Source organism: Rhinopithecus roxellana, chromosome 21 (genome assembly GCF_007565055.1).
Source record: "Rhinopithecus roxellana isolate Shanxi Qingling chromosome 21, ASM756505v1, whole genome shotgun sequence".
NCBI lineage: Eukaryota > Metazoa > Chordata > Mammalia > Primates > Cercopithecidae > Rhinopithecus > Rhinopithecus roxellana.
The window spans coordinates 22,226,270-22,241,459 of record NC_044569.1 but is presented as its reverse complement, the minus strand read 5'-3'; the positions used below and the strand labels follow the sequence as shown (position 1 = coordinate 22,241,459).

The following is a 15,190-nucleotide window of genomic DNA, read 5'->3' as shown; positions in this document are numbered from 1 at the left end:
CTGGTGAGAGAATAAGACCCCAGCCAATGGGAGCAATTCACGTGCTCAACTTGCTCACCAAGCTGTTTGTTCTCCCCCAGGCCTAGAGATGGGTTCAGCATCTCACAGGCATCCACAGGGATGGCTGCTGAGCCCTTCTCAAAAACCCAAAGTTGCAAGCACAGTAAAGGGAGACCTCTTGCATGTATGGAATTGTAATAATGCAGAATAGGAAACCTGTTTTGGGCTCACACTGTGGGCCTGAGCTGCTGGCAGATTCAGCCTTCCTGCAGCTGAACCACAAGCCCTATCTCTGAGTAGAAGCCACTGCTTTCCTAGGCCTGTCCCTTCACTGCTGGCAGGTGGCTGTTTTTCAGGGCATTTTTAAAAAATGAAATAATCTTTTAATAATTCCATGAGCGAAAAGCTGTGCTGAGTGTGACCAGAGCCCGCAGTTCAGGGTGGAGATGAACAGTGGTAGGTTCTGCCCCCACCCCCCAAGCCACACAATTCAACAGGCCTCTGCTAGGTGATGTCCACACCAGGGTCCAGGGTGGGTGGGGTGGGTCACCAGGAGTACTCTGACCTCCACTGCAGAAAGCCTACTGCAGGGCTGCTGAAGGAAGTGGAGGAGGTGGCCAGGCCTGCAGTCCTGGGCCTGTGCTCCCTGCATGATTAGTCTGTTTTCACGCTGCTGATAAAGACATACCCAAGACAGGGAAGAAAAAGAGGCTTAATTGGACTTACAGTTCCACATGGCTGGGGAGGCCTCAGAATCACGGCGGGAGTTGAAAGGCACTTCCCACATGGTGGTGGCAAGAGAAAATAGGAAGATGCAAAAGCAGAAACCCCTGATAAAACCATCCGATCTTGTGAGACTCATTCACTACCACGAGAGCAGTGTGGGGAAACCGCCCCCATGATTCAAATTATGTCCCACCAGGTCCCTCCCACAATACCTGGAAATTATGGGAATACAATTTAGGATAAGATTTGGGTGGGGACACAGAGCCAAGCCATATCATTCCTCCCCCGGCCCCTCCAAATCTCATGTCCTCACATTTCAAAACCAATCATGCCTTCCCAACAGTCCCCCAAAGTCTGAATTCATTTCAGCATTAACCCAAAAGTCCACAGTCCAAAGTCTCACCTGAGACAAGGCAAGTCCCTTCCACCTATTAGCCTGTAAAATCAAAAGCAAGCTAGTCACTTCCTAGATACAGTGGGGGTACAGGTATTGGGTAAATACAGCCGTTCCAAATGGGAGAAACTGGCCAAAACAAAGGGGTTACACGGCCCATGCAAGTCCGAAATCCAGCGGGGCAGTCAAATTTTAAAGCTCTAAAATGATCTCCTTTGACTCCAGGTCTCACATCCAGTCACGCTGATGTAACAGGTGCGTTCCCATAATCTTGGGCAGCTCCGTGTCCCTGTGGTTTTGCAGGGTACAGCCTCCCTCCCAGCTGCTTTCATGGGCTGGCATTGAGGGTCTGTAGCTTTTCCAGGCGAACAGTGCAAGCTGTCAGTGGATCCACCGTTCTGGGGTCTGGAGGACTTTGGGTCTTCTCACAGCTCCACTAGGCAGTGCCCCAGTAGGAACTCTGTGGGGGCTCCAACCCCACATTTCCCTTCAGCACTGCCCTAGCAGAGGTTCTCCATGAGCATCCAGCCCCTGCAGCAGACTTCTGACTGGACATTGAGGCGTTTCCACACATCTGAAATCTAGGCAGAGGTTCCCAAACCCCAAGTCTTGACTTCTTTGCACCCTCAGGCTCAACACCACATGGAAGCTGCCAAGGCTTGGGGCTTGCACTCTCTGAAGCCATGGCCCGAGCTCTCCATTGGCCCCTTTCAGCCATGGCTGGAGCAGCTGGGACGCAGGTCACCAAGTCCCTCGGCCGCACACAGCTCAGGGACCCTGGGCCCAGCCAACAACACCATTTTCTCTTAGGCCTCTGGGCCTGTGATGGGAGGGGCTGCCATGAAGGTCTCTGACATGCCCTGGAGACATTTTCCCAATGTCTTGGGGATTAACATTTGACTCCTCCTTGCTTTTGCAAATTTCTGCAGCCGGCAAGAATTTTTCCTCAGAAATTGGGTTTTTCTTTTCTATCACATTGTCATGCTGCAAATTTTCCAAACTTTAACGCTGTGCTTCCCTTATAAAACTGAATGCCTGGCCAGGCGTGGTGGCTCACGCCTGTAATCCCAGCACTTTGGGAGGCCAAGGCGGGCAGATCACCTGAGGTCAGGAATTCGAGACCAGCCTGGCCAACATGGTGAAACCCCGTCTCTACTAAAAATACAAAAATTAGCCGGGCATGGTGGTAGGCATCTGTAATCCCAGCTTCTCGGGAGGCTGAGGCAGGAGAATCGCTTGAACCCGGGAGGCGGAGGTTGTAGTGAACGAAGATCGCGCCACTGCACTCCAGCCTGGGGGACAAGAGCGAGACTTCGTCCAAAAAAAAAAAACAAAAAAACTGAATGCCTTTAATGGCACCCAAGTCACCTCTTGAATGCTTTGCTGCTTAGAAATGTCTTCCACCAGATTCCCTAAATCATCCCTCTCAAGTTCAACGTTCCACAAATCTCTAGCGCAGGGCAGAATGCCACCAGTCTCTGCTAAACCCTAACACTTTGTTCCAGTTTCCAACAAGTTCCTCATCTCCATCAGAGACCACCTCAGCCTGGACCTTATTGTGCACATCATTAACAGGCTTTGGTCGAAGCCATTCAACAAGTCTCTAGGAAGTTCCAAATTTCCCCACATTTTCCTGTCTTCTTCTAAGCCCTCCAAACTGTTCCAATCTCTGCCTGTTCCCCAGTTCCAGTGTCGCTTCCACAGTTTCAGGTATCTTTTCAGGTATCTTTCAACACCCCACTATGCTGGTACCAATTTACTGTATTAGTCCATTTTCACACGGCTGATAAAGACATACCCAAGACTGGGAAGAAAAAGAGGTTTAATTGGACTTACAGTTCCACATGGCTGGGGAGGCCTCAGAATCACGGTGGGAGGTGAAAGGCACTTCTTACATGGCGACCGCAAGAGAAAATAAGGAAGATGTGAAAGTGGAAACCTCTGATAAAACCAACAGATCTCCTGAGGCTCATTCACGATCACGAGAACAGTGTGGGGGAACCACCCCCATGATTCAAATTATCTCCCACCAGGTCCCTCCCACAACATGTGGGAATTAAGAGAGTACAATTCAAGATGAGATTTGGGTGAGGACACAGCCAAACTATATCACTGCACCTGCCCCGTCTCCACCAGACAGACTGGACACAGGGTCAAACATGCCCACACAAGCATTCATGGGCAGGATCAGAGGCTCAGATAGCTGAGGAGAGGGTCTAGGATGCATGAGGGCATTTAGGAAGCAGCCCATCCCTGAGTGGGGTCCTTCCTACAACCCGTGGGGCCACATCCCTGGGGAACTGCTACCAGCTCGTGGTGCAGGACAGGTGAGTGTTGGCTCACAGATAAACCCTCCTGAGGGACAGACCTCCATGCACACAGGGACCTGGGGCTGCTCATCTCCAGAGTAGGGAAGTGGGGCCTCCTCAACAGTGAGACCCTCAAGGGACAGACCTTCATGCACGCAGGGACCCCAGCTGCTCATATCCTGAGGAGTGGAGTGGGGCTTAGTCAACATACCATTTATCTCAATTGCATCTCTCTGATGTCTGCTGCTCCTGTCCATGCAGACACACAGTGTCACCTTCCAGGCAAACTATGCCACCTCAGACAACGGAGAACATTCATGCAAAGTTCGTAAACAAAACAAAGCCACCTGAGGAGGTACAGGATTTAACATTCAGCACCAGTCACTCATGCACCACCGCACAGCCCGGTGGCTAGAACAGGCGGGTCTCACACAGGGCCCAGGAGGCCTGCCCCCACAGCTGGGCCTGCACTCCCTCTCATCCCTGCACCAGTATAGGTGCTGATGGGCCCAAGGTGACTGCAGGCCACAGGGGTCAGTGCCACTTCCTCCCCCTCATGAGGGACCACTTTGAAGGCAGAGAAGTTTATTTTGTCCCAAGGAAACACCCCGTATTATTGCAGACACCAGCAAGGCATGAGGTCAGGACTGTGGGTGGAAAGCCAGCCATGGAGGCCCCTGAGCCATGGGACACAGGTGCTAACATTGCTTGTGTTTCCAAATCCTCTGGAACAGTTGACCACCTAAAAATGACAGCTGTAACAGCCCCAAACTCCTCTTTCACACCTTAAGCAGGAACCTCAGGGGCCTCACACCCGAGCTCAGGTCCCCAGAAAGAGGCTTCTTGAGGGCTCATGCATAGGCATACGGTCCATCCTGTCTCAGAAGCCAAGGCAAAAAGAGAGATCTGACACCACAGAACTGACTGATTTATAATCCAGCTTTTGACAAGTGTACTGACGTGATAAGACAGAAAATAAATGCACCCACTCAGCAGACGGGCTTTTAGGAGGAGCAGAGAAATCCACACAGTGCTCTGACGCCCCTCGAGACACAAAGGCTTCACGAACACCCTCCTGTGAGTGCAGAAGGGATGAGCTGCCAGCCAGGCAAGCCAGGCACACCTCCCAGGCTGAAGGTGGAGTGGAAGCTCTTGGCCCTGCGGGTGTCCACAGCTCACCATGAGTGAAGCTGCTGTGAGGTCTTCATTCCACATGTGAAGCTCAGGCACGTTTTCCAAGAAAGATTGTCCAACTTTCATTGTACACAAAGAGCCCCGGCACAGAGATGTCCTGGGACCTCTGGCACAGTGCCAGGCCTGTTCTCATCTCAGGTCCCAGCTTCTCCCACAACATCCTGCCCACCAGAGGGGCCCCAGAGATTGGTCAGCTGGTGTGAACTCAAGAAAAGCCAGGAAATGCATAAGAGCAGCCAATCAAACCACAGAATTAGAAGAAGGGCTGTGAAAGCCCTTCACACATCAGCAGTGGGGACCTTAAATTCTGTAAGATAAAGGATCTTTTCTGATTTTGATTAATCAACAAATAGCTAATAAGTTGTGGTTCAAGGCCTCCAGGACCTACAATTGCCTCACCCCAAATCCACACAGGGTTCACAGTCTTTGTGTACACCAGAGCCAGGAACAATCCCAATGCTGAGTCATAGGTAAGATCAATGACCGAGATCACCCCCATAGGGCAGACTTGCATCACTGAAAGCCAGTATTAGTGGGGCATGGTGGTACGTGCCTGTAGTCCCAGCTACTCATGAGGCTGAGACAGGAGGATCACTCAAGCCCAGGTGGTCAAGGCTGCCGTAAGCCGTGACTGCATCACTGCACTCCAGCTTGGGCAACAGAACAAGACCCATCTCATAAATAAAGCCATCAGCCTAAGTGGCTAACGGTCATTAGCATGAGTGTCCGTGTGAGTAGTCAAAACAGCAAGCATGTTATGTGCTCAAGAGAAGCATGTGCATGTGGCCACTAGAGGACATGGGTTAGAACATCTGCTGGGAACAGCCCCCACCTCCATCAGCAGGACACACCTAAGCTCACTCACACAATGGAATACTAAGTCTCCATCAAAAATAAGGTCTACTGATACATACAACACAGATGGATCGTGCAGACATGACACTGAACTAGAGAAGACAGACAGTGCTCAACCTAATAATAAAAAACTGGTCTGGTGATAGAGACCTAATAGTGGTTACCTCGGGGATAGGTACTCACTAGAAGAGAGCATGAAGGAACCTTCCTGGATGCTGGAATGTTCCGCAGCTTGATCACCAAACCGTATACTTGAGATGAGAGTACTTCACTGTAATACGTTCACTGAACCCAGCAGACACTGTCGTTGGGCTAAGGGGGCCTGGGACAGCTTCCTGAACAGGCAGTGATTTGAGACCTGAGGCAGGGAGGCAAGGCTGAACTTCCACTGGCAAGAGTAGGACAGGATTGGTTTGCTGGGAGGTCACGGAATGGGGGGGAGGGGCAGGGGGAGGTGGGAGGTGACAGACAAACTAGTAGTTTCACATGGGCCACGTGGGAGGGCCTCAGTGCCCAGGCTGAAAGCATCCTGCACTATGGTGGTTTTCAAACTTTTTAAGCAGCGAAAGCCTTTTTTCCCCCACAAGTAAAATGCTACACATGTACCTCAAAACAAAGCAGATCTGCTCTGGCTGGGGCTGGGGAGTGGAGCCCTACCCTCTTAGACTCCTCTGCCACTGTCTGTGAAGCATGGGATGGGTGACTGATGTGAAGGGAGAATAAGGGAGAGGTGGGGCAGGGGCCAGGGTGCAGAAGAGCACTTCCTCAGACCCCAGGAACATGGGAACAGCAGGGAGAAGAGGGGGTCAAAGGTACCTGATGACACAGCTATACCAGAAGTGCCCTGGTCCAGCCACCCCATTCCCAGTGGGCTGGTCCTTGGAGCACCTGTGTGTGCCCAGGCAGTTCTGCAAGCAGAAGTGTGTAGGGCTGATGGTCTACGACAGGGGTACCCGGGGCCACACTGGAAGCAGAAGAATCATCTTGGGCCACACATAAAATGCACCAATGACCGGTGATGAGCTTAAAAAAAAATCTCATAAAGTTTTAGGAAAGTTTATGAATTTGTGTTGGGCCACATTATTCAAAGCCATCCTGGTCCACATGTGGCCCACAGGCCATGGATTAGACAAGCTTGGTCTACAAGGAAAGGGCACAAGCATCCCAGGAGCTGCGGAGCAACAAACAGGTTCCTGGTCTATCTCTGAGCACTGAGAAACTCAGGAGGCGCCAACAGTAACAGAAATAGCTGTGGGGGCTCTTAATTTCCAAAGTACCTCACCTTCTCCCCCTACCTACAGCACTAGCGCCACTTACCTTCCCAGCGATGGAGAGGGCAAGGCTACCAACGCCTCTCAGGGATGCCCTGGCAATAAGCCAACTGGCAAATCAATGTATCGATGTATTTTAATTGCTAAAGAAAAGAAGCTTATCTGGTTCACAGTGCAGACTGTACAAGAAGCATGGTGCCAGTATCTGCTTCTGGGGAGGGCTTCTGGCTGCTTCTACTCACAGTGGAAGGTGGAAGGAGAGCCGGCCTGTGCAGAGATCATGTGGCAAGAGAGGAGGCAATGGGGGAGGAGCCAGGCTCTTGTTAACAACCAGCTCTTGCTAGAACTCACAGAGCAAGAACTCACTCATTACCACGAGGATGGCACCAAGCCATTCATGAGGGATCCACCACCGTGACCCAGACATTTCCATTTAGGCTGTACCTCCAACATTGGGGACTAAATTTCAACATGAGGTTTGGATGGTCACATATCCAAGCTATAACATTCTCCCTGTCCCCCCAAATCTCATGTCCTTATTACACTGCAAAATATAATCATCTCTTCTCAATAGTCCCCAAAAGTCCTAACTTGCTCCAGCACCAACTCAAAAGTACAAGTAGTTGTCCCTTTCTCAAAAAGTAGTTATTTTCTAAATTTGCTTAACAGACCACTCCTGAACGGTAGCTGTCAGGAAAACCCACTTGTTTTTCATCTGAATCCGACCCAAGGGACACTGATTGTGTCCCTACTACAAACAAAGTACTGCTCTTCCCACCTCCAATGCTGCCCTCTTCCTTACACAGCACACCATCAAGAAACGTGGCTAGGGTTCTGAACTGGCCTCCAAAAACATGTGGGGAGGATTAAAGAACCCCAAATAAGGACAAGTGGGGACTGGACCCCACCTGCTTCTGGGAGCTACGGAGACCTAGAATCTCAAACCACCTCACACAGGCATCACTGTTGCCGATGCAGAGACTATCAGAGCAACTTCAGGGGAGACCCAGAACACTGACTGGTCTTGCTGGGTGGTGGGATGACTGGGCTGCACCGGAAACCTCCGATTTCAAGGAGATGTGAAGCTGTGGATTTGGTGATATTTGATTATCAAGACAAAGGACACTCCACCTCACCCAAATCTGCCCATTTACCTGACTGAACCTTCACTGGTGTTTTTAAGGCAGGGATGTTGTAAGTTTTACCCCAGCACGAGCCCTATGCCTGACACACAATAGTTGCTCAGTAAATGAGTAAACAAATGCATGGATGAGATCAGACTTTGAAAGAACAGCTACTGAATAGAGGACTTCCCTTGAGGCCATGCAGCAAGAACCTTTTACAGTGATGCAAGAAAAATAACACTTCTTCCCACAAAACACAAGACTAACCCTCCCAGCTGTTTCTTGCAAGCTCCAGATTCAGACAGCTGAGGGGGTCTCTCATCCTATGCATGGTGAGCTGGGAATGTGTGTACCTGTGTCCTACTTTGGATTTCACAGCATGTTGGATTCTGAGAGGGGCATGAGCCCTCTTCCAGCAGCCATGGACAACTGGTGGTTCCCATTCTAGACTTTGGAGCTAGACTGTCTGGGTTCTGGCCCCTCTTATGAGCTTTATGACCTTGGGCAGGTCAGTGAAGTGCCCTGTGAGTCAGTTTCCTCTTCATTTGTATAGTGGGTGTGATAAAGGAACCCACATTACAGGATGGTGATGGGCATTAGTGAACTATCTGCAATTGCCACGTATTTAGAACGGTCCCTGGCACATATATATACACATATTATAGGGGCATTAGTAAATGTTATTAATACTTTGGAACACAACCTCTGCACAGCAGGCAACGTCCGGCCTGGGGGCCTCGGAGTAGGGCTGCAGGTGCGTGCTGGAAAGAGGCTGGGGGCTACACAGCCTCCCATGGCTCCCCAGGGTCACGGCGCAGTAGAAATTTGCCCAGAGGAAGTGGATTTGACATGTAAGCAGCCAGGTGAACAAGTCTAACCACCTGGGAGGTTCTGCTGCTGTCGTGCCAGGCTCCCTTCTTGCTGCTTCTAAAGGTCATGGAGACCCCTTTATGGGAAAAGATCAGGATGCCACTCCTCTTTGTACTAATTCTGGACATGATTCACAAACGCCAGAACTTCTGAGACCTTGAATGGCTGCATCTCCCATTCCCTGATATTGCTTCACTTCCCTAAAATTAGGGCCTTCTATCTGAAATGCCATGGGTCCTAGGAAAGGGCTCTACCCCCTGGCTAGCTGGAGTGCCCCCTGGAAGGCCATCAGAGAATTTTGCTTCTCACAGGCCACAGACCTACAAGAAATGGGCAGCCTCCCCGGGGGCAGTGACACCATCAGTACCCCCCAGGCTGACTCCGCACTTGGGTCCCTGGTAAGTCTCCCTAAGATGTGACTTCCCAAATCAAGTCACCGAACCTGTTTAAGCACAGACATGCACAAATACAACAAAACTAAAGTCTTAAAAGGGCGTAGCTGACACACACAGGTGAGTCAAACCATGTCCAGGCAGTTCTCAACTGGCCCACAGGAGGCAAGTGTCAGCCACCCAATTGGGAGGCCTGGCCTCAGCTCCATCCCACCGGCTGTCGCACATCACACAGCTGGAAGGGCAAGTTCCTGCAGCACCATGGCAGCCAACGGCCTCAGCCAGCAATAAGATCTTGGGGACCAGAGGAGACATACTAACATAAAACACTGCCCGCCTGGCTGTCCCCAGCAGAACCCGCAAGCCAGTGCATCGGCCAGCCAACCAACAGGCTCCTCATACCCTTGTCATCCTGGAGGGCCCAAGTTTAATGTCTGGGGGCAAGGTCACAGCACTCTCAGAGCCAGTCACCCTCAGCACCATCTGCACTGATTGGAAACACTGTGAACAAGAAGCTCCCATATTTATTAACTCCCAAGAAAACTAACAGAGAAAAAGGATTCAGGACAAAACCAGGCAGTTAAAAATAAATATACAAATAGCCAATACATATGAAATTTTTAACTCACTAATAACTTAAGAGATACAAATTAAAACAATGGGATACCACTTCACTTATCTAATTGGGAAAGAATGAGAAAATGTCCAGTGCTAGGAGGAGGAAAGAAGAAAGGGATGGGGAGAAAGGACAGATGAATGAATAGATATGAAACAGCATCTATAAATTGGTAAAATAAACTTTCCAGAAGAAAAGTAGAAATACGTACTCAAAGCCTTTAAAAGTACATACCTTTCCCAAGTAATGTCACTGCTGGGAATTTGTTCTAAAGATCAGTAAGAATTTTGCAGTGGTTTAATATAATCAATAACCTTTACATATTTTAAATGTGTATATTCTAAAGGCCGGGCATGGTGGCTCAAGCCTGTAATCCCAGCACTTTGGGAGGCCGAGATGGGCGGATCACGAGGTCAGGAGATCAAGACTAACACAGTGAAACCCCGTCTCTACTAAAAAATACAAAAAATTAGCCGGGCGAGGTGGTGGTCGCCTGTAGTCCCAGCTACGCGGGAGGCTGAGGCAGGAGAATGGCGTGAACCCGGGAGTCGGAGCTTGCAGTGAGCTGAGATCCAGTCACTGCACTCCAGCCTGGGCAGCAGAGCGAGACTCCGTCTCAAAAAAAAAAAAAAAAAGTGTATATTCTATATATAATTTTATTTAAAGACTTAAAGATACTATTTACAGCACTGTTTACTATGGAAAAACTTGGGATTAACTTAAGATACTGGTTAGTCATGGTTTAGACAGGAGCAGGAATACGATGCAGTCATTTCTTTGTTTTCTAAAAATATTAATGACATGAAAAACATTTGCAGTACATGATAAGTTGGAGGCGGAAGCTGGCTACACCATGACATGCCTATTTGACCCAAATTCTGTAACACAAAACTGCATGCATCATACATGCACACAAAAGACCAGAAGGCCAGAGGCAACATTTAACACCTTTGGACAGGAGAGCCACCAATGGTGTTTGTCCTCCTTTGTGCTTGGCTGTGGTTTCTACATTTCCTACGATGACACGATGACACTGTTTGCTTAGAATCCAAAATAGCCCCAACATCATTTAATAAGGAAGCACAAATGGGATGAAAACCGTCTCCCTCAGATAATCAACACGACAGACAATCTGTGCCGAACATAACCGTGGCACCAGCATCATGACAAGTGCCAATAAGATGACCAGAAACACCAAGAAGGGGTCGGACGGAGAAAGCTTGGTCTGGCACAGGCATCCAGAATGACTTTGTAGAAGAGGGAGCTGTCTAAGAAGGTCCTCAGGATAGGGCAGATTCTCAGAGAAAGCATTTCAGGTAGGGGAAGCCACAAACTAGGGATACACAGGCCAAAGAAAGCATGGGCCAAGGCCCTGAGCAGTGGGCCATCTATGCTCGAGTCCGAAGGAACTCAGGGCTCTAGGCTGAGCACACTGCTGGGAGGGGATAAGCTGTGTTTCTTTGGATTTTTCAAGCTTATGCAGACAATATGGGAATGGACGAAATACTGATATAGTTAAAGGCGTTGCTAAGTTCATAGTGGCACCGTGGTGCTTGCTGTCTTCTCCTCACATGAACATTCATCTCCGTTTGCTGCCCCCTGTAAAACCCTTCCAATCCCAGCACTGGCTTTTCTGCTACATTCTAAGGTGGCCAAGGACTCTTGCTTTCCTCCACCTGAAACGCCCTAAACATCTGCATAGCTCCTCCCTCCCCACTGCAGCTCCTGTGGAAGGAGAGGCAAAAGTCAAAGCTAAGTGGGAAAAAGGGTGATCCCACAAACAGAACTAGGCCATCGCAAGTACATACTGCTGCTGGGCTGCTGAGGCACAGATGAATCTCTAGAATTAAGGTAAAAATGTTTGGAGACGTATAAGGGGCTGCAAAATGGGGAAGAGCCACCAGGTCAAAATCAAAGATCACATGCCCCCTTGCACACACACACACACACCAGGATCCTGTCCCTAAGCACTGGGGACTGACCATTGCCCCCTTGCACACACACACACACACCAGGATCCTGTCCCTAAGCACTGGGGACTGACCATCTGTGGCAAATGGTTAATGGCAAAAATTCTGAGAGAACCTAAGGCAGTTTTCCAACCCAGTATCTTAAAATGCCAAAGAATTCTGACCTGCAGTATTTAACTCAAAGTGCTCTTGTATTCAATGCATTTCATCTTGAGAGGTAAGCAGAAAAGGTATCATGCCCATTTTACAGATGACATAACTGATGCTCGGAAAAGGTAAATGACTTGCCCAAAGGCTCACAAATGCAGTAGGTGGCAGAACTGAGGCTGGACTTAGCTCCCCAGACGCCATTTTCCCCACAAACCAAACCATGGTGTTATGGTGCTACATTTAGGCTGTCATAAGGCTTTGCTGTATTTTGACAACAGCGTCTCCCTATAGAGATAGATGCCATAGTAACAAACAGTAACCATAAAGTGGGTAAGTGGGAGGCTGTGCACAGAAGGAAGAGCCACAGGGACCCTCTGGACAAGCAGTAAGTTCAGCCCCATCATGGTGGGGAGGGCACAACAGCAAGTCCAGTAAGGCCCAGGTCAGTGCGGCCCTTTCAAGTTCAACCAAAACTCTAGCTCTGCCACTCACCTCCAGACAAGCATTTGCTGCATCTGAACTTGAATCCATGCTTGGGGTGTGAGGCAGCACCCCTTCTTTGCCAAGAGGAGCCAGCAGAGACAGGCAGGCTGACACCTCAGGGAAGGCAGAGGCAGCCTCTATAGTGCCAGCAGCCCAGGACAGCAGGACGAGGCCTGGTGAGGGCGTGTCCTCCAGACCTACCCTGGGCCTTGTTGAGGCCTCTGATTTTCTGGAGCTGTGTGTGTGAGGAGGCAGCCACCCTCTGCAGAGGGCCAATGAGCACAGAACTGAATCTTTAACGTTCATGTTAACCAATCAGTCCTCCCTGGTTAAACAGCTGCTGTGAAGGGGAGCAGCAAGGATCCTAGGATGAAAGGGCGAAACTGTTCTGCACCTTGATTGAGTTGGTGGTCACACAACCGTACAGACCTAGGCATACACGAATGAGTGTGTTACGCTGCTGAGACCCGATAAGGTCCAGGATAGGACAGTGTGCTAGTCACACGAGATGTCACCATCAGGGAGGCTGAGCAAAGGCTGAGAGGCTGAGAGTATAGACCTCTCTCACAGTTACTTGTGAATGTACAAAAACATCAAAATAAAAAGTTAAATAAGATTACAGACCACACGTGCTTATTGGCTACTGTACTAGATAGTGCAGCTCCAGACAGCCGTGTTCCCACTGAGCTAAAGAAACCTCCCACCCATGCTTGTGGGCTCTTCCCTTCACCTAACCCACATCTGGCACACTTGATTTGGGGGAGTTGGGGGCACTTCTGTGCTCCAGAGAAGATGGGTGTGGGGCCGAGGTCATGGGGCAAGGGTAAGGACAGGATCTTATGATAAATGAGGGATTCGTTAAAAGACCGTGTACCCCTAAGTAGAGAAGGATCCTGCAAATCACTGTAGCAGGCTGGAGAGGTGGCCACGCCGTTGCTGGGACAACCCCCTTAATCCTCTGCAGACACCCTGGAAATCCTACACCAAACGTCAGAGCAGCACAGAGAGAGAAGGCTGTTAGACTTGCCTCCCCAGAGACCGGGGAGGGAACACCCACCCTGCGCCCAAGATAGGCACAGAGTTGCGGGTGCGGGCTCCCACTCCGCCGTTAGGAGCCTTTCCTACAACTCTGAAAACCGGGGTGCGAAGAAAGGGCGAAAGGGCCGCTCAACTCCCAGAGAGTAGCCAGCAAAAGACTAGAGGGACCCCCTCCCGCAGGACCCCGAACCACTGCAGCTCCTCCTCAGCCTGCGGGGTCCACCAAGGAGACCCTCACAAACAGTATCTGTGGCGAAGGAACCGCCCCCGCAAAGGGCAGAAGCGCCAGATCCTATCAGCCAATTACCCAGACGCGCATCGCGACCTGCAAGTTCAGGCACGCTCGGCCCGGGCGCAGGCAGCGGGAGGGGCCGGGCACGCCCGTGGGGGTGGTCTGGGTATGGGTCTGAACCGGGGGCGCGCTCGGGAGGGGTCTGGGTCTGAGCCGGGGGCGCGCCCGGGGGAGTGGGCTGGGTCTGGGGCGGGGGCGCGTCCGGAGGTTGGGGAGTCTGGGGTGGGGGCGGGGTGGGGTGTCTGGCCCGGGGACGCGCCCGGGGAGGCGTGGTCTGGGTCTGGGCAGGGGGAGAGCCCGGTGCGTGCTCTGGGTCTGCGCCGGGGAGCGCGCCTGGTGCCTGGATGTTCGGTACCGAGCGGGTGCGGGACGCCCGGCTCGGAGCCGGCGGCAAGTCTCCTCCTGGCCGGTAACAAGCGTCCTTTGCAGCCTTGAAGGCGCCTTGGCCAGGGCCATCCCACGGTCCGGGCCCCCAGAGCCCCTCCACGGCCCCGAATCCGAGCAGCCCCTGGCCCTCAATTCGCCCCGGAAAGGCCGCCCTCCCCTCCAATGTGTGGCGCGCCCCGATCGCCTCTCGCTCGTGGAACAAAAGAGCAGCTCCCGCGGAGCGGGTCCAGAGTCTGCACGGACTGTCCGATGGCCCTCGGCCCTCTGAGCGCCGCGGCTGCCGGGCTTTGTGTCCGCGCGGGGGGCGGGAAGGACGGCCGGGGTCCCCAGTGCGCGTCCCGCGGAGCGGCGCGCGGCGCCCGAACTCGAAAGTTGTCGCCGGCGCCTGTCGCCTCCACGCCGCCCCAGTTCCCCTCCGCGGGGCGCCCCATTGATGAGCCAAGAGACTGGGCGCAGGGCCGCCGGGGCGAGCGGGGGGCTTACCTTGCTCTTGACTTCCACCGCGCTGCAGTCGTAGAATCGCAAGGTCTGTGACTTGTGAAAACTCCGGTTCATGGTTTCGGCCCCGGTCAGCCTCGTCGTCGCCCTCGCTCCTCAGGGGCCGCAGAAAGACTCCCGGGGGCGGCGCCCCCAGGCCCCGGCCCCAGCCCCGGCCCGGCCCGCGCTCGCTTGGCCGCCGGGCTGCTACCGGTGCTGCGGGCCCGAGCTGGGCTGGCCGCGCGCCTCGGGGACTCCAGGGGCCGCGCGCGGGAGGAGCGCGGGGGACGCCGGCGCGCGCCGCCCCACCTCCCCGCGCCCCGCCCCCCGAGCCCCGGAGGACCCGCCCATATCCCCGCCCACATCGCCGCCCCGCGCTTTGGAGGACCAGCCACGCCACACCCCCACGCTGCAGCTCCGCGGCAGATCGCCAGTGGGTGCGCGCTATCTTCTCCACAATCCCAGAGCCTGGGGAAAGGAGCGTCGCAACCAGCCGGGGCGTCTCGTTTTGATGGCCTCCACGGAGCAACCTAGGATAGGGGCTGATTTTTGCCGTTGTTTTTTGGGTGCTATTCAAGAGAAGAATGCTAAGAGAACCGCTAGAGACCTGATCCCAAAAGGCATCACCTGTCAGTACTAATT

At 52.2% G+C, this 15,190-nt stretch overlaps 1 protein-coding gene across 1 annotated transcript in view; it reads right to left on the bottom strand.

The window, feature by feature from the left end:
- The window catches only part of PARD6G (par-6 family cell polarity regulator gamma), a 94,147-nt gene extending 79,318 nt beyond the window's left edge, over window positions 1–14,829 (bottom strand). The window contains exon 1 of the mRNA XM_030926137.1: window positions 14,555–14,829. Within this exon, the coding sequence (XP_030781997.1) occupies window positions 14,555–14,626 (72 nt within the window). The 5' untranslated portion in view covers window positions 14,627–14,829. The remainder of the gene's footprint in view (window positions 1–14,554) is intronic.
- Window positions 14,830–15,190: the final 361 nt, after the last annotated feature.